General features: G+C 37.1%; 1 protein-coding gene across 1 annotated transcript in view; it reads left to right on the top strand.

The window, feature by feature from the left end:
• Positions 1-23,117, top strand: part of agbl4 (AGBL carboxypeptidase 4) — a 410,833-nt gene that overhangs the window by 359,235 nt on the left and 28,481 nt on the right. The window contains exons 9-10 of the mRNA XM_067394590.1: positions 707-818; positions 17,502-17,654. Of these exons, the coding sequence (XP_067250691.1) occupies positions 707-818; positions 17,502-17,654 (265 nt within the window). The remainder of the gene's footprint in view (positions 1-706; positions 819-17,501; positions 17,655-23,117) is intronic.

The raw sequence follows: 23,117 nt of genomic DNA, 5'->3' as shown, positions 1-23,117 counted from the left end.
AAACAGAAATAAATGGGTTTTTACATTTTTGACATTTTAGTACGTTTTTATGGAAATGTAATATTGCAGCGTTGGGCCTGTGGGGTAGCAGAATTTCAGTGATTTTACTCTCTGTCTGAACAAATGTAGAGAACATTTAAGAGGTCGTTTGCAGGGTGTACTGCTTGTGTAGCCCAATAACAATAGCATATATATCTATACACCAATTTGGCATTTTTCACCTCTCATTTGCATAAAGTTACTTTGCAACTTCTCCGCTGTCAATCCCTCAATCCCCTGCATGAGCCTGCCGCTCATCTTCTATAGAGAATGATTTGAAAACACTCGCTCTGCCCACTCCGCACGAGTGGACTTGTACTGTGTGTGTGATTTTCTGCAGTTCTGACTGCAGAATGTGTGTGGATTTCACTTTGAGCTTGTGATGTTGAAACTCAATAACTTTTTACCACTTCAAGTAAATAACACGAAAGTTTCACTTGATTCGTTTTTATTTCCGTTGCATTGCACTTGGTAGCCCCGCCCACATGGAATCCTATTGGTCCAAAGTCCCTCTCTCCATGGCTGTATATTTAACATCAAATATGTTCATATGCACTGATATCATGTCTTTGCACAGTATTTTGTTTTCAGTAAGGTCTCGCAAAGAAGATAATGGTGTTGTTTGTTTTATTTAGTTGAACTGTTCATTTGTTTGTTTATATTTTAGGTGTTCTCTAATGGGCTTCGATCTGAACCGTCATTGGCAGGACCCTTCCCCTTGGGCCCACCCCACTCTACATGCCGTCAAACAACTCATTGTCCAAATGAACCAGGACCCGGTGAGTATCCAATATACTAAAGCAGCAAATGCCAAATGCAACCTCTAGTCTAGCAACACAAGGGCAATAGTAGAAAGTGAGGACTTGTCTTTGCTTTAGTAAGACAAAATCTGAATCCATTCTGATTTCTTTTGAAAATAGTGTTTGTTTTTTTTGTGAATGAAAGTACATATGTATATATAATGTTATATACAAATATATTTAGTACTTTCTTATATGGGTCAATTACGTAACAGGTTATTTTTTTGTCCAAAGGCCTTAATAATAATAAAAAACAAAGATATGACATCCAAAGTATGTAAGGTAAGAAGTCGTTGCTTTGTTATGAGAAAGAATGTCCGGTAAATTGAATTTCATTGATGTCATTCGGAGTAACCAATATAGAGGGATATGCGGTCATGTGACAGGATGTGACATCATGCAGACACCTGCAAAGCACCGCATGGTCATGAAGCAAAGTAACTAACTCTCTTTTAACTATTTAAAAAAATTCAGGTTTTCACCTGCTCATACACATCTCGAAACATCAGGTCATTCAGTACAACCACTATAAAACATGGAAAATGTTGTAATATTTTAAAAACTTACTAAATATAAAATGTTTTAACTATCTAGCTAGTTAGTCTGTTAGCATTGTTTGAAAATTTAATCATTTGGTATATCCAAAAGTGTCATTTTTTGGTGACAAATTTTGTCCATATTGTAAGAAAATGACAAAAGCAGTGTTAATTGATTATTAAAAAAAAACATAATCTCAATGTTAACACTTATCTATTTTTTTTACACTTTTACACACCTTATTCATCAATGACCCATATATATATCTCTCAACAACAATTTCAACAAAAATAACTTACTACAAAAGTAGGAGAAGAGAGTTGAATGTTTGTTTAGTTGTAGGTCAGATGACCAGATATAAGATTTTTTACTATTTAAACCCAAGCAATAAGACCCAGTCTATGCCAGAAATTGGAAATGAACCTCACTGTCTGTTGCACACAATTGCGGACAGTGTTATGCTGATAATATTACTTTATTCTTTATTAAAAATAATGATGTTTTCAAACTGAAATTTCATCTGCCATTGGTTGATAGATAGTTCTCCCCCAAAACTGACAGCATTAGTTAAGTCGGTGTTGCTGAGTTGGGCTGGTCGGGATGCTTAACTAAACTAATGAATGTTTTTTTGAGGGGAAAACAAGTTGTCTCTGTACATTAAACTAGGTTAGCAGAAAGTATTTTAACATTGAGCTTTATGCACAAAGGCACACATTTACACTTTGTTTTTAAAAGGTTATACATAGTATGTAATGTATAACAACCTGGCTCAGCATATAGGAACCAATGTACGATTCAAAGCAGCTACAACTCAGAATTTTTCTCAATGAGTGTATCTGTGTGATTGTTTGCACTTCCTCTGCCCAGGTGAGTCTCCCACACGCACTCTCTCTCGTCTTGTCTTTTGTTTGAGAAAGCGCCGCCTCAACTTCCTTTATGTTAATTATAGCAGAAGAGTGAGGTTGTTGGATTAGTGAAGGTCAGATGCTGTCCTGGGAATCGTCTGCCCTTTCCTGCTCTTTCACATCCTGATAAGACCGGCAGGCACACTCAGGAGCGGAGGGCAGCGCCACGCGGCTTAACCTTTCCCCCAGGCCTGACACACTGATCAATGTGTTGCTTCACGGCAGAGTGATCTGCTCATGTCCCTCACATCCCGATAAACACACACACATTTGCTTCATTACATTGTGAAGTTAAATGTGAGGAACATAGCATAGTAACATAGACTTTCTACTGGTCCTAAATGGATGCAAACAAGCAGCTTTATAACGTTTACTTAATCACTCAGTTTGACTGAGCACCCTGACCAGCCTGACACAACAACATTGGTTTAATCGACCAATAGCAGACATGGAAAATGTTTGGGGAAATCTGTCTGAATATGGTTCAACAGATTGAAGTCTGTTATCATATTCAACAAAAAGTCCAATTTTACTCATCAAGGATGCTTTTATTTGATCAAAAATACAGTAAAATATTTTTATTTAAAATAATTGCTGTCTATTTTAATATATTTTAAAATGTAATTTATTCCTGTGATGACAAAGCTGAATTTTCAGCATCAATACTCCAGTCTTCAGTGTCATATGATCCTTCTAATTTGCTGATTTGGTGCTTAAGAAACATTTCTTATTATATTTGATTTTAAAAACTGCTTAATATTTTGAGAAATCTTTTTTTTTTTTTGTGGAAACTGTGATGCATTTTTTTTTTCAAGATTTTTTGAACAGAAACAGCAAATCTTTTGTAACAATATAAATGTCTTTACTGTCACTTTTGATCAATTTAATGCATCCTTGCTAAATAAAAGTATTAATTTCTTTCAAAAACATCTCACCGACCCAAAGTTTTGGATGGTTGTGTGTGTATACTGTATGTATATGTTTATATATATATATATATATATATATATATTATGGCTGTCAATCGATTAAAAATTTTAATCTAATTAATTACATACTCTGTGATTTAATTAATCTAAATTAATCGCATACATAATTTTTGCTGTGAAAGTATTAAATATTTCAACTCAGATGAATCAATGCAGGGTTTTTCCTCGGTCAAAAATGGTCTTCGTTGGTGACAGACATGGTCATCCACACAAACAGTAAATCTGCGAGCCCGATACTGACAATAAAGTACCTGTCACTCTCACTGTAATTCTTTCTTGCCCTTTTTGCAAAAAGAAAAAAAAAATAGCTTTTATAGCTTTGTAAGAGAAGATCCTTTTTTGCTAAACCTGAAAAATATTAAAAAGTAGCATTTAGAAGTTATATTAACTAATATCCAATTATCCAATTCCAATATCCAATTGAATGCACCTAGCTAACAACAACTTGCTTTGTTCTGGTTTCACCTCACTCCAGTCTCTAACTGAATTTATAGGTAGGCCTAATTTACTACACATTGACATTTAAATAACCTGAAAATATTGTGGATTATTAAGGCTAATTTTACTAACCACTCTTGCTAAATGGGGTAAGCACACTTATGTTCTCATTTCAGAGTTGTTCGAGTAAATGATTCATTATAGACCGTGTGGACAGATCAGTTGTTGTCATGATTCATTCAAATTAATCTGTTCAAATGAGTCATTAGGTCGCGAATTGGACATTAGCGGACGTTGACGTGTTGCGTGCGAATCGCGACTGTTATTAGGATATCGCAAAAGATTTGTCAACACAGAAAACACTTCACACTGGATAGGATTTTCTTTTTGTTTACTGAAAGTGTGGTTTATGTCAGAGAAGATGAGGTGACGTTTTTTTGAGCACTATTCACACCCAGCGGTTATTCAGGAAAAACATTCTCCGAATGTGCCTCTTGAAACATGGATTCGGTCTTACGAACTTTTAGCATTGTGTCAGTTGATTAATATTATTATGTGAGAGGTAAAGAGAGCGCAAAGACGGTGCTTACTTTGAAGCTTACTTTGCTCGTTCTGTCCATCAGCGCAGCAGTCGTCTCCCTCCTTCATTTTACAGTCGAATGGTGGCTAGAACGGCTCCAGGTTCAAAGGTCAATACGGAATGGATTGATCTGCGTTATTTTTTTTAACGCGTCATTTTTTTCTCAGATTAATTGAAATTAATGCATTATTTTGACAGCCCTAACAAAATGATGGTTCCTCTGACTGGAAAAACTCCAAATTTTTAGCCATTTCAGGATATGATTATATTGTTTTGTGTGCGTGTGTGTTTGAAACAGTTCTCATTATTATTAATGTTGCTTAATATTTTGGTGGAAACTGTGATACTTTGATAAAGTTCAATGCTAGTGTGTGTGTAATAAATGCTTATATATATATATATATATAATATTCCACTTCCTTTTATTTCCGATTTAAGTTCTAATCCAACTCTGATAGGCAAGAAAAGAAAAGAAAAGAAAAGAAAAAAGAAAAGAAAAGAAAAGAAAAGAAAAGAAAAGAAAGAAGAAAAGAAAAGAAAAGCTGTGGCTAGTTTAGACAGATGTGTAAGATGCTGGTTTTATGAGGAAGAGAGTGGATGTAGGCAGGAGAGAGGGACTCTGGGGAGAGGTAAACATTTCATGGCTCTCTCTGGATCCCACACTTTCGTCCTTGTTTTATTCCCTTCTGTCCTTTTAAAAGAGATTTAGTGGGGTTTGGGAAATCATAGTCCCCCTTTCTGTTTTTTTGTGTAGTTGTTGCTAATAGCAAGCTCACAATAAGTTTGAGTAGTTGCCAGTTTAAGCACATTAAGTCAGAAGTTCACCTATCACTTAGAGGGGTCACCAAGGGAACATAACCAGGAAAATGTTATTTCCCCTGTATGTAATTAGTCATTAAGCTGATGCTTTTATCCAAAGCGACTTCCAGTGCACTTATTACAGAAACAATCCACCTGGAGTTTAGTTGCTCAAGGCGGTGTTTCACAAATCCTGACAGCCCTCCGTGAACCACAAGTAGTGACGTCACAAGCACTGATGTTAACACAGTGATGTTATTTTGTGCTACAGTAATGCTTTTGGCCTGCCTTTCTTATCTTTATTGTATGGCACATGCTCTTGTTATCTTATCACATTTCATTTGGACTGCAAACTCAAGTAAAATATGATTTCTTTTGCCATGGTGCTGTAGATTTAGCTGTGGCAGTGTAGATTCAGGCTCAAATCTACAACTTTCGGTTTCTATTTCAGAACTACACAACACCAGCCATTATATTAATTTGCAACTACCTTGTATGAGCTTGCTTGATGTGATCTAACAGCAATATATGGGCCTTTTCTTTTAAGATATGTCTAACATGAAATATAAACATTAGTGAATCTAAGTAATGTGATGCAGTTTAAACCACTGTGGCACGCAAGCATGCATGATTATTTTTATTTAAGATAAGGGTGATTGGTTTTTGTATCCATAATAGACTTGATTTTAAGATGCACCCCACTAAATGGTAATAATCAAGAGAGTTATCTAAGAATGAGAGAAAAACAAGAGAAAAACTCTAAGAATGAGTTTGAGAAGTATGCTATTGTGAGATGTGCTAATGTCTCTGTGGCTGTTTGGATTTGGATGTAGTTTTGGATTACTTATGCGGTTGTTGTTGTTGTTGTTCACAATGTGGTGTGGAGGGTTTTTGACTGATAAATGCCTCCCAGTATGCACAACAGAGGAGGAGAGATCAGGATGGGGAAATGCTTCTCTCCCCAACACCACACTGAGCATCTCACAGCTATACTGACAAACACATACAAATGCAAACAAGCACACTCACACATACACAAACACAGACAAATACAAATATTCATGCCATGCGATATCTTGAGCCAGACTGGCATTGGCTGCGTTCTCTGTGGTTAATCACATTAGACACAGAACAGATCAAAGCTATGGGATGCCAATCTCTGTGCCAGCCCAGTGACAGGGGGGCAATGCCCACCGGCACATTCCACCAATATGCTACACTTTGGTTCCCCATTACTTTTTTTGTAAACTCATCAGAGGCTAAAATTTCTTGTTTTTGTTGAGATAACTATTAGATATTTTTGATAAAATATTATATTACACAAAATTACATTAGAATGAAAAGTAACTAGTTTTAAACATGTCAGATGTCTGGCCATTAAAAAGAAAGAAAATATATTTAACAGTATATTATAACCCGTTTGATTTTATTTCATGATTTTGTTTTAAACTGCATGCTTATTTATTTTGATGAATTCAGTTTTTTTCTGGATTATTTTTTTTTTTATGTTAATTTAATGTCAACTAAATGGGGGTTAACTCTTAAATGCATGGATGTTTTGCCAATCATTATTACATATTTGGGTCTTTATCGACCCAGTTCTATATCTTTTGTATTAACAATTACAAAAGAGTCAAATAAAGCATATTTTTACCTTTTTGATTTCATTTTGAGCAGATGCTTTTACTAGGCGCGTGAGGTCTGTCAAGCTTTCGAGCGAGGGAACATGCCGAAGCGTTGTGCTCATGGATTGTGTTAACCTGATACCCAGTACCCTAAAAGTTTGGAAGGGGTGGTGGATTTTTTTTTCCCTCCCCGAAACCTAAAATTGAAACAGTAGGTAACGTTAGCTAAATCTGAAAAATGCTAACATTACCCATCAGATTGTGCTTCCAGCGTGATATTAACGTGGTCTATGGCTTTATTAACATCTACACCTACCCCAACACTAAACCTACCCTTACAATAATGCATATACTGTAATTTTGTGTTATTATCATAACAATGATGTAATATTGATGTATGCATATGCAGTAAGCCCAGGTAGGACAATCTGACGAGTAGGTTAGCTAGCTAGCTAACTCAGCACATCATTGCTTGGAAATAATGACGGTTCTTTGTTCATAATGCATATATTTGACTGTGAAATAAAATGATTAAAGGCAAGACGGAGTTACGTTAGCCTGGCGTGCTAAATATAAGCGGGAGAATGTTCTCATTGCAAAGTGGTCAGGCTAACGTCTTGTGTTTATTCCACAAGACTTAAGGATAAGCTGTTTGATTTATAATTATTAGGTTATTTTCACAAATTTCACCTAACCTGCTGTGGATGGACAAAGCTTTTCCTCAATAAATTGTGTGTTTCCCAACTGAATGGTCAGCGTATGAGGCGGCTGCTGCTTGACTTCAATTTTGATCAAATTATTTTCTAATAGGTTGCATATTATGTCGTGGATATATCCCTTGAATGCATACTGCAGTCCCTTTTGGCTTGCTCTCTCAGATATTTCACCTGTTCGCCAAAAATGACTAATTATCTCCTTGAAAATGTCTGACACCGGTGCTTACATACTGTAAATGACTTGCCAGACGCGAAAGCTTGACAGGCGTAGCAACAGTAACTAAGGAGGGCGGGGCTTAGCGAAAGGTCCATTGAGTACATTTGAGTCTAACTTTAAAAAATGAATCGGGGGAGGGTAGTAAATGATGTCCTGGGTCAATAAAGACCTGAGGTATGCGTTTCAAGGGATAGTTCACCCAAAAGGAAAGGAAGATATTTGGAAGAATGTTTGTAACCAAGCAGATCTCGGCCCCCCATTGACCACCACAGTATTTTTTTCCTACTATGGTAGTCTAGGGGGGGCGAGATCTGCTTGGTTACAAACATTATTCCAAATATCTTCCTTTGTGTACAGCAGAACAAAGAAATGTATACAGGTTTGGAACAACTGGAGGGTGAGTAAATGATGACAACATTTTTGGGTGAACTATCCCTTTATGGGTTAACTATTTACACATGGCTAACAGGTTTTGAAGGTTAAAAAAGAAACGCTGCATCTCATACAGACACACTCTCATATACAACTGCACACACACACTGTAGCACTGATACTAATTAGTCTGCAAGGCTGTGACTCGTTCAACAGCAGGCAGAGTTCAGCGCCAAGCCAACATACCAGTTCTCTGTTCCCAGTATGCTAACATAGACCATGCTAAGCTAATGCATGCTAATCTACAACACTCACCATTTAATTGCACAAACCTCTCTTTGTTAGGCTAACACATACTGAGCCAAATTTGTTTTAACCTGTGCTGGCAGACAATTACATTGCACTGCTCATATAATACTAGGTAATAATATAAAGTTTATTGCATTTCTGCAGGAAATTGGCAACACTTTGTATTTGCATTGAGGATACCGCTATTTTTGTTAAACCTTTTCAGCGGTAATGAAAGCTTCAGTTTTTTGTTGTTGTTTTGTACCAGAAACAAGCCCATATTTAGGTACACTTTGAACACCTCATTGATGTGATTTTGTGTTCAATCCATCTGTCAGTCACCTGAGTGTTTTTTAAAAACCGAAACAATTCGCCATATTACACTCTCCAGTGAGCAGTGGTCAGGTGAGAAAATGACTCAAAGTTAGTGATGCAAGTGTATATAATCTGTCCATGAGCACCGAGTATTTGTTTTGGAAAAATGAAAGAGAAAGAGAAGGGGAAAGAATAAGGAAACAAATGGACCTATCTCCCACGTAAAACGCTGCTTTTCCAGCCCATTTATCACGGAGAGAGAGGGATTCTTTTTGATTGGCTGATTACCTCGATCATTCATCATGGCCCAGATATCCCCACCAATCTGACAACAGCATTTTGGATAATTTGTTAAAGATGACAAAAGGGCCGGTATTGCCATGGTTCATTTCTGACCTTTTTAATATTAGAAAATTAATTTTCCGTCTGAAACAAATGTATTAGATCCTGTCAGGCTGGCCAGATGAATATTGCACCTTGAAACCCCCCCTTCCCTGTGTGGTTGCTGCTCTTTTCTTTCTTTTTCTTTCTCTCTTGTGTGTATGATCCGTTGTGTGCGGTTCTGTAGTGGCAGAAGGCAGTCTTGCGAGAGAACGAGAGAGAAAGAAAGACGGATAAAGAAAGAGTTGAGACGTCCTCTGGTGTCAGACGCACCTTTCTAAGCGATCGCCGAGATTTACGGGCAATTTACGTCCATCATCACTTCCTGTCCTCTGTCCTTCCATCATCTCTCATTCAGTGAATCTCTGAAATATCTGGACGTGTCTTTTTCTCTCTTTCTTTCTCTGTCTCTCTCATGTTTTTAAGGGTATTATATAAGACAAGTCAGAAACACGTCAGATGAGCTTCTGGTGTTTGGTTGGAGATGATGATCGTAATGATTTTAATAAGCTTTTTATTTGACTATTATGTTTCCTAAAACCATGTCGCTCTCTCAATATAAAAATGATTATAAGTGAGTATTATTGCATCATCAGTTTTTCCTTTCCATTCTGAATCCATTTAGCAATAAGGGCTGTTTGGTCAAAATGATGGTTCCTCTGACTGGAAAAACTCAAAATTTTTAGCCATTTCAGGATATGATTATATTGTTTTGTGTGCGTGTGTGTTTGAAACAGTTCTCATTATTATTAATGTTGCTTAATATTTTGGTGGAAACTGTGATACTTTGATAAAGTTCAAAAGAACAATTTATTTTTAGTAACAAAATCTTTTGAACTGTGTGTGTGTTAGTGTGTGTGTAATAAATGCTTATATATATATATATATATATATATATATATATATATATATATATATATATATATATATATATATATATATATATATATATATATATATACACACACATAAATATATACATATATACACACACACACATATTATGTAAACAAACTTATATGTTAGATGCGATTAATCGTGATTAATTAATTTGACAGCACTTATTTATATATATATATATATATACACATATACATGAATTAGGTATTTTACCCAGCACAAATTTAAAGTCACTTCTGTGTTGAGCTGAAGAGCTGTGTACCATCCCTAATGAAGGAAGGAAGGAGGATGGAAACTGTTGCGCTATGGAACGCTGCCATTTTTCCACACTGGCAAACATCTGAAAAGCAAGATATAATCTGATCTCTGTCTGATGAGCTGTCTTTTCAAAGATCATGCACACAGACGCCTTTCATCTTTTCTTTTCTCCTTTCGCTTTGCATGTAATTGTGTGTTTTGACCTCAATCAGAAAATTTTCCACATCACAACTGTATTTCAAGTCTTGCATTATCAAAAACCGCTCAGACTCTTTCTTTTCCCCTCATCTGCAGAGGATGTACAAACTTCTGAGCGAGCAGAATCTGTTGCGTCCTCTCTTCATAGGTATTGCTGATGCTAAGTGCTTTGTGGTTAAATGCATCAGCTTCTAATCCTGCTTAAATCAGCACCATTTCTTAATTCATACAGATAAGCAGAGCATTTATGGGCCTTAACAGCCCAGACTAATTACTATTCCTTAGATAAGTGCTCGTCCGACTAAATTCTTTTGACCTTCCATTTCTACTCAAAGGAGCAGATAGACATTTGCCTGCTATCCTCACATGCAGCCTTGCAAAAAGTGTGATGGCATTAACTTCCTTTTTTTACATGTACTTGAATATTCAACACGTCAACACTCAAATTATGCTCTATTTTCATATTCCTAATTTCTTAATTGCCCTTAATTGCTTAATTACAAATTCAAATGAACAAATCTGGAGGTCAGAGACGCATGCTAATTGAACAATCAATCAGCATTACGCTAGCGGAGTATTGTCCACCTTTGATTGACAGCACATTAGGACTATGTGATTGGCTGTCTGTTTGTTGACATTGAGGGCTGTAGAGGGGGACTGTACTTTCTCTCAGGGATGTCCTTGATATTGCATAAGGAAAATCAAGTCGGCATTTCAGGACAGATATAATTTTCACCTTGAAAGATGATATTTTAATATCACAGGAACAGTTGGGTCATTTCCTACTATGATGTACGTTTTCATGTCCTCATCATGTCTTTCTATATCTATATACAGTCAAACCAAAATGTATTCAGACACCTTGAACATTTCATTCATTAATACAGTTTATTCTCTATAGTTTAAAATATAACAAGAGTTAAACTGTATCAGAAAAAAATAATCTTAATTATGTCAGATAACACTTAAGCAAAACATGGTCAGGTCAAAGTGTCTGAATAATTTTTGCTTCCAAATTTTTATCGATTTTACTGGTAGTCCACTGTATAAAGAACTTTTGGATATAATATGTCACAGTTTACTTTATTTTGTGACCCTCACTTACATAAATGAACTATAGTGTCCTCCACCCACTAGTAAAAAAAACTCTAAAAAATTATATGTAGTGTCTTAATAATTTTTGGTTTGACTATATATATATATATATATATATATATATATATATATATATATATATATATATATATATATATATATATATATATATATATATATATATATATATATATATATATATATATATATAACAATAGTACAATTAAGTGTTTAGAGGGGGTGAATTTAAAAAAAAAAAATTGTTTTTTATTAGTTTTTATTTATTATATAACATTTGATAGTATTTGTCATTTATTTTGTTAATTATTTATATAGATGTCACCATTTTGTCATATTCTCAAGTTCTCTTATTGCAGTTATTTTAGTTTTATTTATATACTAGTAAAGTAATTATTGACTTTTTTTATTTTAACTTTACATTTTAATTTTAGTTTAGGTTTTTGAAATTTTATGTGCATTTGTCATTTTATTATTTATTTTTTAATTTATTGAAAAAATAATTTATATAATTTATTATGTTTTTAACGTTTTTCAGATTAGTTTTCCATGTAATATTTATATTTTATTTCATTCCTGCTTTTTTTTCAATTACCGAAAACTATTCTCAATAGTTTTAGTCAACAATAACAACACTGATTTAATGACACATATGGAATATTCCATACATTTCATAATTTTTTGTGCATATTTTTAATTTTCTTTTAATTGTTAATCAGTTTTTTTTCCCCTTTATCCTTTAATTCACTTCCATCTTAGACTTTGGTAAAATCCATTTAACCAACAAAATCCAGTTCCTTAATGACAACATCCTCATTTTAGTGGGAAAACACCATAACAAAATATTAGAAATGTGATTAATTATTCAAAATATTTCACTCGTATAGCTTCTTTTTTTTTTTTTTTTTAAGTTAGAGAGTTTAAAAGGTGCCAAATGAGACGAAACACCCAGGTATTACAGTCTTCTGTTTTTTATTTCACTTCACTTTTTTGTCTTTCACGAGCTCAGCACTGTGACAGATGGCACCTGGTCCCAGATCAGTGTGGAAAGGTTACTTCTTACCCGGAGGTAGAGAGCAGCTCTGGCAGAATGGAGCAGCGGCCATTTCATTTCCACTCTTAATTATGTTGCTAACGGTGCAAAATGAGCCAACAGACCTTACTGAAGGAACACAGCACTTCATGCATACAGTGCCATTACACAGAGTGTGATCTTAAGCATCTCTCTGAGCAAGAGAAAAGGTCATAAATGTGTATGTGAACGTGTATGCATGAGTAAAGTCAGCGGCCCCGCCCTGACTTTGTAATGCATGGTGAATACGTGGGCGATTAGACAGTTACCAACCTCTGTTGCTCACTGGGAACCCCTTGGAGGAGCTGATGGAGCTACCTTAACAGTGACCAGTGCCTCTCTCTCTCTCTCTCTCTCGTTCTCCCTCCTCCTCCTCTTTTTTTTTTTTTTTTTTGTCTATGTGTTGTTTCTCCCTCTTCCTTGCGGGCTCCATCCATCAGACTGGCATGCGTGCAGCCGCCCCACTCTCAGCCACCATATTTCACCGCCTGCCATCAGAGGCCTGACAGCCCTGCGCTCACTAGGAAATTGCTTTGGCTGTGAGCGGAATTTCAAGCACCGGGTGCTGCCCGATCTCTCCCCCCACTCACATCTCTCTCTCCCTCTCTCGGTCTTTGACTCCTGATGTTTCTCTTTCTCTCTCTCTTGCTCTTCCTTACTTCTGCTTTACCTCCCTCTCCCGACGACCCCCGGGATTCGAGGTGCGCTTTGGAATGTGTAATGAAGAAAGAAAAGGTTCGCTGTAGATAGAGCGAGTGCGGGAGGGGGTCAAAGGGTAGAGGAGTGGGCCCTATTATGCCTGCATCAGATGCTTACAATGTACACAACGGATTGAGAGAGATAGGCAGCCTCAAACAAAATGGCCATTACTTTGTTGCCATATAGATACGCGTAGCAGGATGCTCCTTTTGATGCCTTGTCACTGAAGTGCTGTGACTCACTCTCTCTCTCACCCACACACAATAACACACACACTGATGAGGCGCATCAAACGGCAGCCCTCCTCGTGGCGACACCTCATTCTGCTCGACAGCGTGATCCTCTCTCGACACAAAACCACACACAAGTGTCTCTCTCATCATCTTGCCAAGCGCTAGCTTAATGATGTGGCAGCCATGATGGAGCGGCAGTTTCCTGCACTGCAGTGCTGTTAGACTGTAACTGAGAGAACACGGAGCCAAAATGGCGTGCGGGCGGATTGAGAGGGGGCGTATCTGAAGGATTGAAGCACTTTTTTGAAGATGTAAACACTTCACATTTTTCTATGTCTGTTTATTCAGTTTTCAGGGAAGTATATTCACGTTGTTGGTCTTCTTTGTTGAGATGTTTGTCTCTGGTGTCACTTTGCCATTTGTTTCTGAATTGAATTTCTGCTCAGTGAGTTTTTTTTTTTTTGCTGACAAATGTTATTGTATGTGTTTCCCGGTCCATATTAATCATTTATTCTGCATTAAACGCCTGAAATCCGGCCTGCGGTTGAGGTGTGCCTGCTTCGCTTGCTGACTCAGGAACATGAATTAATCCCTCTAAACTATGGCAGTTGTGACAGCTGTTCTATAAAACACCCAGGAGTGTTGTTGCTCTTTCACAGGACCGTGATGAATAATGCTGCGCTTATTTTTGCACTCGGAGCATCGGTGATGTGAAACCACAGCATAGTTTGATAGTTTAATATTTAAGATGTTTGCTTGCTCTGTGTTTCTATGGACAGTCAATCTCTCGTTGTCTGTGTTAACTGCAAAAATGAAAATTTACTCACCATCTTGTCATTCCAAACCTGTATGACATTCTGTCTTCCCTTGTGCACAAAATAAGGATGTTTTTAAAGGGATAGTTCACCCAAAAATGAAAATTGGATGTTTATCTGCTTACCCCCAGTGCATCCAAGATGTAGATGACTTTATTTCTTCAGTCGAACGCAAATTATGATTTTTAACTGCAACCGCTGCCGTCTGTCAGTCAAATAATAGCAGTGATTGGGAACTTGAACAATAAGAGTTGAAAAAACTTCTATAGACAAATCCAAATTAAACCCTGCGGCTCGTGACGGCACATTGATCTCCTAAGACACGAAACGATCGGTTTGTCTGAGAAACCGAACATTATTTATATCATTTTTACCTCTAATACACCACTATGTACAACTTCATTCAGCTTCCGGTTAGTGAGGTCTGATCGCGCTCTGACAACGGAAGTGATGTCTCGCGCTCATTGAAGTATATGGGCGAGACATCACTTCCGTCATCAGAACGCGTTTTTTGACCTCACTAACAGGAAGCTGAACGAAGTTGGACATAATGGTGTATTAGAGGTAAAAATGATATAAATAATGTTCGGTTTCTCGCACAAACCAATCGTTTCGTGTCTTAGGACATTAATGTGTCGTCACGAGCCGCAGGTTTTAATTTTGATTTGTCTATGCAAGTTTTATTTACTGTTATAGTTGAAGTTCCCAATCACTGCTATTATTTGACTGACAGACGGCAGCGGTTGCAGTTAAAAATCATAATTTGCGTTCGACTGAAGAAAAAAAGTCACCTACATCTTGGATGCACTGAGGGTAAGCAGATAAACATCAAATTTTCATTTTTGGGTGAACTATCCCTTTAAGAATTTTCTTGTATCCAATTATGAAGTTACACTAACATTACGTACCATTTGGGGTCGGCAAGATTGTTGTAATGTTTCTGAAAGAAGTCTCTTTTGCTTATCATGTCTGCCTTTTTTTTATTAAAAATACAGTAAAACAGAAATTTTGCGAAATATTATTACAATATAAAATAAGCTTGTTTCTGCCACTGAATAAAAAATAAAACAAATAATAATAATAATAGTGACTTTTTATCTCACTATTCTGACTTTTTTCTCAGAATTGTGTGATATAAACTCGCAAATGCGAGTTATAAAGTCAGAATTGTGAGATATTAAGTCGCAATTGACCCTTCATCTGGAGTTTGATTGACAGGCGATCTAACCAATCATAACGCCGATTCCGCCGCTATGTCCGACAAAGCAGTCAGGGGAGTTAGTAGATGAAACGTTGTGGACTTCAACTTGAGAAATGGTGTGTCCTTACGGGTAACACTTTATAATAACTGCACGCTATGAAGCATTAGTAAAGCATTAGTAAATAGTTAATTCATCACTTATAAAGCGTTAATAGACATTACTAAGCAGTTTAGAAAAACAGCTATAATTGCTTTGTTCTTGATTTATAATCTATAATGTGTTTAATAATTGTATTTTCTTACTTTACTAATAATCAATTTATCATTTCTAAATTAAGTATTTCATTATTTACAAACCAGTTTTTTAGGAGTTGTCAGTAGTTCATAAAATCATTTGGGAAGTGTAAGTAAATGATTAATAAACTATTTTAACATTCATTTATACATCTTATTATTTAGACATATAGTAATAGTTACTTAGTGTGTTAATAAATGCTTTATTAACACATATTCTTACTGTAATTCATGATTAATTCAGGTTATTATAAAACATTTAGAAGTGGTCAGTTAACTATTTTTGTGAGCTCATCTAAAGTGAGGACTGTTTATGCATTATAAAGCTTTTATAAATGAGATTTAAAGGTTCAGTGATCTTCTGCACTGCTGTTCTCTAATGTTTTAAAGTATACTGAGGTAGATTTGACACTAGGAATATGTGTTAATAAAGCATTTATTAACACACTAAGTAACTAATACTAAATGTCTAAATAATAAGATGCATAAATGTACATTTAAATATTTTATTAATCATTTACTTACACTTGCTAAATGATATTATGAACCACTGATGACTCCTAAATAACAGGTTTGTGAATAATGTAATACATAATTTAGAAATGACAAATTGATCATTAATAAAGTATGAAAATGCAATTATTAAACACATTATAGATAAGCTTATAAATCAAGAACAAAGCATTTACAGCTGTATTTATAAACCGCTTACTAATGTCTATTAATGTTTTATAAATGATGAATTGACTATTTACTAAGGCTTAACTAATGCTTCATAGCATGAGTTATTCTAAAGTTTTACCAACTTACTCCTTTCCGCGGTTAAAACAACATTTCTGATGTTCATTCATGTTTATTTGATGCTATAAATGAACTAGTCGGAAGAGGCGATCTGTGCACGAGCTGCTTGAACTGAGATGCTACGGCAATCTGTCACGACACATTAAAGAGCCACAAAATGGTATAATTGTTTAAATTTCTTTAAAAATAACAAAATTTGAAATTTGAGACTTTGTTTCATATCAAAAATAACCTGCTCTGCCTTGTCTGTCGACGCATTGTCAGTGTCCTCTTTGCTCCACGATGTATTTTTCACTGCTTGAGAACATAATGTGTGGCATGAGAGCGGCATGGCTTGACGGACCTAGCAACAGTACCTAAAGGGGGCGGGTCTTCACAAACGATCAATTTTGAGAAAAATAGTCAGAATTGTGAGATAAAAAGTCCGTTATCTTTTCAATTGTTTTATTTCATGGCGGAAACAAACTTCCATAGGTTCCAAGTTTAATATATTTTAAAATGTAATTTATTCCAGTATTGGCTAAGCTGAAATTTCAGCAGGCATTACTTACTTACTTACTTACTTATTTATTTATTTATTTATTTATTTATTATTATTTTTTTTATGGAAACTGATGCATTGATTTTCAGGATTCTTTGAATAGAATGTTATGTTCAAAAGCACAGCATTTATTAACAATAGGAAGAAAAAATGCCTTACTGGCTCCAACCTTTTGAACTGTAGTGTATGTTATGAATATGAATGTACATATGAATTTACCTTCAAGAAATTACTACTTTTTGTGAATATTATTTCTCTTTTGTTGAGTTTTATTTATTTATTTTAAATATTCACAGTGTGTTCTCTGTGTGTTCATGTTTCCACCTGTCTGTCTGGTCTCTCTCAATCATTGTGTCTCTCTCTGTCTGATTTACAGAAAGTGAGTTTGGAGTTCTACATTGACGTGCACGCCCACTCCACCATGATGAATGGCTTCATGTATGGTAACGTCTTTGAGGAAGAGGAAAGAGTGCAGAGACAGGCTGTCTTTCCCCGACTCTTGTGCCAAAACGCGCCTGACTTCTCTCTTGTGAGTCTCATGGGTATTATCACGGTACCTTTTAGTGCTTTTTTTGGGCCCTCAAACTGCTGTAACAGCAGTTACAACTGCTTTTTTTAGTCTAAGTAATATTTACACCTATTTTACTTTTGTCCTTTTTGTTATTTTTATGTGTGTACCTACAGTATTCTTACATTTTGCCTACATAAGCATCTTGGCTTAAAGGATTAGGTCGAATTCTGTCATCATTTGCTCATGTTGCTTCAAATGTGTGACTACATTTCTTTTGTGGAACACATAAAACTTTTTTTTTTCTACATTCAGTCAGTGGCTCACAATGTTGTTTTGAACCCCAACATTCTTTAAAATATTACATCTTGTGTTCCACAGAAGTAAGAAAGTCAGACAACTTTGGAACAACAAGAGGCTAAATGATGACAGAATTTTCATTTTTGGCTGAACTGTCCCTTTAATGTGTTGAAGCATATGTGCTAACTGCTTGGCTATGGCTCTGACAGATTAACTCCCATTTCTTAAGAATACAGAGTGAAATATCTCATAAAATGTTAATATGTTATTATTGCATTATGTGTGACTGCGTGTAGATAAAAGTTAGGAATGGAAGCATAATGTTGCGCATGACGTTACCAGATGACATTACAGTTTATCTCTACCATTACACTGATAGGTTCCTTTTTTCCTCAGCAAAATAAAATCATTGGCTGAATTTCATCTCCGTCAGCCTTTTCACTCTTAGCTCTATACTCATTAGCAAACGGTGCATGGAAAAGCGTTATTGGTATTTTCTCCAAAAATTCAATACACCCCATAAATTAGCAAATTTTTTGTTTCCAAGATGAGGCGCATCAACACAAGCTATTTTTTCAGGGGTGGCAAGTAACCTTTTCAATTCTGCAGAGCAAGACAATAACCAGACTCAATATTGCTGATGAGGTGTCTATATGAGAGGAGCAGAGACACTTTAACCATTTGCCACGGTGAAGCACTTTTGGATGAGCCGGGAACCGCTTGCTGATGAAGACACGCTTATATATGTCTGAAAAGATGTATGAACCATCCGTGCACCCAGTGCCTTCATAACACTGGAAAGATATTATTCCATCTGCTCATCGGCACAGACAGAATCCTCTATATCTCAAACCCTTCTCATTTTTTCACTTGACAGATATATTAATTGGTAATTTCCAGACGATTTTCAATGTCAAAATGGGATGGCGTGAATCAAAAAGATTGGTTGTTCTTTATTTGCTTTGTTTGTTTACAAATTTACTTCTGGTTTATTTTTCGTCTGTATTCAGAGGGATTGCTTGGATGGATGTGTCTTCCAGCTCGTTTCACCCCTTCTTTCTTGTTCCTCTTTTCTTTTGGTTCCATTATAGTTTCCAGAGGATCTCATCATTATGATTATGATGTTTTGATTAAGATGGATGGAAGCAAAATGTAAAAATTGTTAGTAGATTGATAGATAAACTCTTAGATGATAGTTAATGAATAGATGTATGGATAAATAATGGATAGAACGATGAACAGATTGATAATTTGATAGATTAATTCAAATAGTGAAGAATGGATAGAAGTTGGATTGGTTGATAATGAATAGGTAAATGTATGGATGTTTTATGGTTGATTGGTTGGATGGATCAATACATAAATGGATAGATAGACTTAAGGCCCTATATACTGGTCACATTTCTGGTAGTTTGAAGACATTTACCAGCCAGAACAAACTTTTCTGGAAAGTTCGCTTTGGCAAGCTGTTTTGGACTCCCGAAATTAACTCGAATTTTGTTTGAATTTAGTTTGAAATTATGTCACACCAGTTCGTTCTTCGATTTCGCTTGAACTATATCAGGCCTTTATAATGTATGGATAAATTAATGGACAGAAAATGGATGGATGGATGGACAGGTGGATGGATGGATGGAAATATGGGTAAATAAATGGGTAGATATGTAGATGGATAGGTGGCTGGAGGGATGGATGGAAATATGGGTAAATAATGTGTAGATAGGTAAATGGGTAGATTAATAGAAAAATGGATGGATGGATGGATGGATGGATGGATGGATGGATGGATGGATGGATGGATGGATGGATGGATGGATGGATGGATGGATGGATGGATGGATGGATGGATGGATGGAAATATGGGTAGATGATGTGTAGATAGGTAAATGGGTAGATTGATAGTCAGAAAAACAGATGGATGGATGGGTGGATGGAAATATGTGTAGATAGAGAGACAGGTAGACAGGGATGTAGATTGGATGGATAGACAGATAAATGTATGGACAGAAAGGTTGCTAAATGGATGAATGGATAGACAAGTGGATGGATGGACAGATAAATGTGCTTGTTTCCTGAAGGGCGGAGTTGTGTGTGTGACCTCAACACAGCGCTGTATTTTGCTTACCTACACTTTAACTCCAGCGATGGTCCCATTGTGGAGGTCCCCCTCTCCCCTCCCTGCGGCCCCTAATGCTCTGTGTCGCTCTCTTTGTCAGCATGCAGTTCCTCCAGCCTGCAACAGTGACCTTCAGCATGCAGGAAGTGTGACATTTCAGTAGCTCTGCCAGCAGAATATGGGCAAAGGACTAACCTTTTCTGCCCAGTCACCCATCTAGATCTAGCAGACTTCTCTCATACCTACACAAAGAGCCGCTTTTCACAGCCCATGACTATTCTCTGCCTTGCAGAAAAAATGTCACCACATTATTTATGATTGTCTATAAACGCTGTTTGTGTGTGTGTGTGTGTGTGTGTGTGTGTGTGTGTGTGTGTGTGCTCAGTTTAAGGGTAAGCTCTGTCTTTGTGGTTCTAATGCATCATGTGTGTTTTGAAACTAAGCTCTCTGAAGCATTGTTATGTGTTTGTTTTATGTATGTGTGTGTGTGTGGTGACAAGAGGGCATAGAGGGCAGGTCTCCAGCTGGCATGTTGCCCTCTCTCTCTGCCTATTCAGCACACAGCCATCCCAAAGTTCATCCGACATATTGAGGGAGAGCTGCCTCTGGAGAGAGTCATGTCTTAACTGTGCTTAGCCACCAGCTACACGTCACACTGACACTAGATCAGTCACCTTTCTTGGGCAAAAGCAAACATTTACGAAGCATTATAGCTGAGCCATGGAAAGGCGTAGAGAGTGCAGTGTAAGCAAGCACGCAACTGCAGGAAAAGTGGAGAGCAGGGAAAAGTTGCCAGCATACTTAAGTACTTTTGTAATGGGCAAAGTGGCATAAATTATCAGGCCAATCCGATGCGATCCATAATTAGTTTCCTAAATCCAATCAATAGTTTCCTCCTTGTGGCAACTCTGAGCCTAGTGTACAATAAAATAGGTTTTGTGGGGAATCTTTTCAGGCTAATTATTGTGCTGTTTTTTTATTTGTTGTCATTCCCCAAAAGCTGCTTAGTGTGGTTGTGGTCTTATGAAATGAGGAAATAATGAAGTCCCTTCTTTGGGGTTGTTTTTTTTTAGTGCAATATAACACCACAGATGGGACCATCAACACTTTTTTTTTTAATAAATTCAGTATTCTTTTATATTATTTTTACTGTGATATTTTATTTTTTATATTTGATATTAATTCGCTTTATTTTGATTATATTAAATACGTTTTGAAGTTATTAATTATTCATTTATTGATTGATTCCACTGTGTTCTTGCTGTGAACATAGCCTATAATACTGAAATAGCGTTCAATTATTTAATAAATAATACAATATAATACAAACTCAATACAATGTCAAATTAAAGTCTCAAGCATTTTTAAGCAGTTCTTACATTTCTTATATAATAACTACAAAAATGGAGTAAGAAGCCTATTTTGTGCTTTTATTTGTTAATACTGACTTATTCATGTATTATTTATAGTCACCTTCTTTTTGGACCATTAGTCAACAAATCCTTGGTAAACACAGCAGGTTTCGTAATCATTGCAGGTATGGAGGAGATGCCCTTTTAATTTAACCAAGCTGAGTGCTCTCTAAAAAACCGCTCACTCATAGATCATTTTTTTCCCAAGCAATTTCAAGTTCATTTATATTCAAACGAGATCAAACATGGTGATTTCTGAGTAGGCGAGTTGTTTACTCCAATGATTTTCACTAGTTTGACCAATTCATACTGATAGGCGGGCATTAAAGGCACAATATATACGATTTTTTGATTTAAAATATCCAAAAACCACTAGAACAATGTTATATATTTTGTTGACTTATGTACTTAAATTATCCCAAATGTTTTCTACAATGTTTAAATCCAGCGAAATCAGACATTTTAACCAGTGTAACGTCTCGGTTACAAAGGTAACCCTCGTTCCCTGAAGGAGGGAACGGAGACGTACGTCGGACAGACCGACGAATAGGAATCTCGCCAGAGAAGCCAATCTACTTCGAGTGTAACTAAACGAGCCAATGCACATTGGCATGCAATCATCTGCATCAGCTGCTCACCTCGCAGCGCGGGTATATAATGAGCAGCAGGTGCGTTGCATCTTCAGGTTTTCGCTGAGGAGCCGAACCAAGCAGGCGGCAGCACAGCAGGACAACAACTGTGGCGACGGGACGTACGTCTCCGTTCCCTCCTTCAGGGAACGAGGGTTACCTTTGTAACCGAGACGTTCCCATTCAGTCGGTCACGTTCGACGTACGTCGGACAGACCGACGAATAGGAATCCCTACCAAAGCGCCACAGGAGCTGCCCTCCTCCAGCGCTCTGTTGTAAGCCACCTGAACCCCCTTGCCTGCGGACGGTGGGACAGGGCTAACACACAGAGAGGGTCGATCACTGTTGTTCCAAAACCCATTCAGTGAGACTATTGGATAATGCTGGGAAAGCGTAACCTTCGTTTGAAGGAACGCTGCGGAAGCCACATCCTTCCCCGAAGGAGTTATGTGGAGAAGTACATATGGACTAACCCGTAGGGCTGTGCTACATATGGAAGAACTGGGGTGACTCCAACTCGATAGAGATGGGTTCTCCCAGAGGGAAAGACACGGGCTTCGTTTAAGAGCAGCCGTGGAAAGCCATATGGGATCCCCGTAGGGTCACACATATGGAACCCAGCCTAAATCCGGTTCTCAAGGATACAACGGAGTATAGGCCTGGCGCCAGACGCTCCGCCACGTCGGCTGCCGAAGGGTAACCGGAGGACTCAACAGGGTCTGCCCGTAGGGACTCTCTGGAGAATAGAACGCGCATGTAGCGCAGCAAGCCGACACTAAGCCGGGGCCTCTCCGTGCCTCTGACCTGAGGCGAGAACACGGGAGGAGACCGGCTCGACACGAAGGCTATAGTATCTAGCGAACGTGTTAGGTGTCGCCCAGCCCGCAGCTCTACAAATGTCTGTTAGCGAGGCGCCACGAGCCAGCGCCCAGGAGGATGCCACACCTCTCGTGGAGTGAGCATGCAACCTGAGCGGGCAGGGCACGCCCTGAGCTTGGTAAGCCAGGGCGATGGCATCCACTATCC

This window comes from Chanodichthys erythropterus, chromosome 9, assembly GCF_024489055.1.
Source record: "Chanodichthys erythropterus isolate Z2021 chromosome 9, ASM2448905v1, whole genome shotgun sequence".
Taxonomy (NCBI): Eukaryota; Metazoa; Chordata; class Actinopteri; order Cypriniformes; family Xenocyprididae; genus Chanodichthys; species Chanodichthys erythropterus.
The sequence above is the reverse complement of the archived record's forward strand: the minus strand, read 5'-3'. Positions and strand labels throughout refer to the sequence as shown.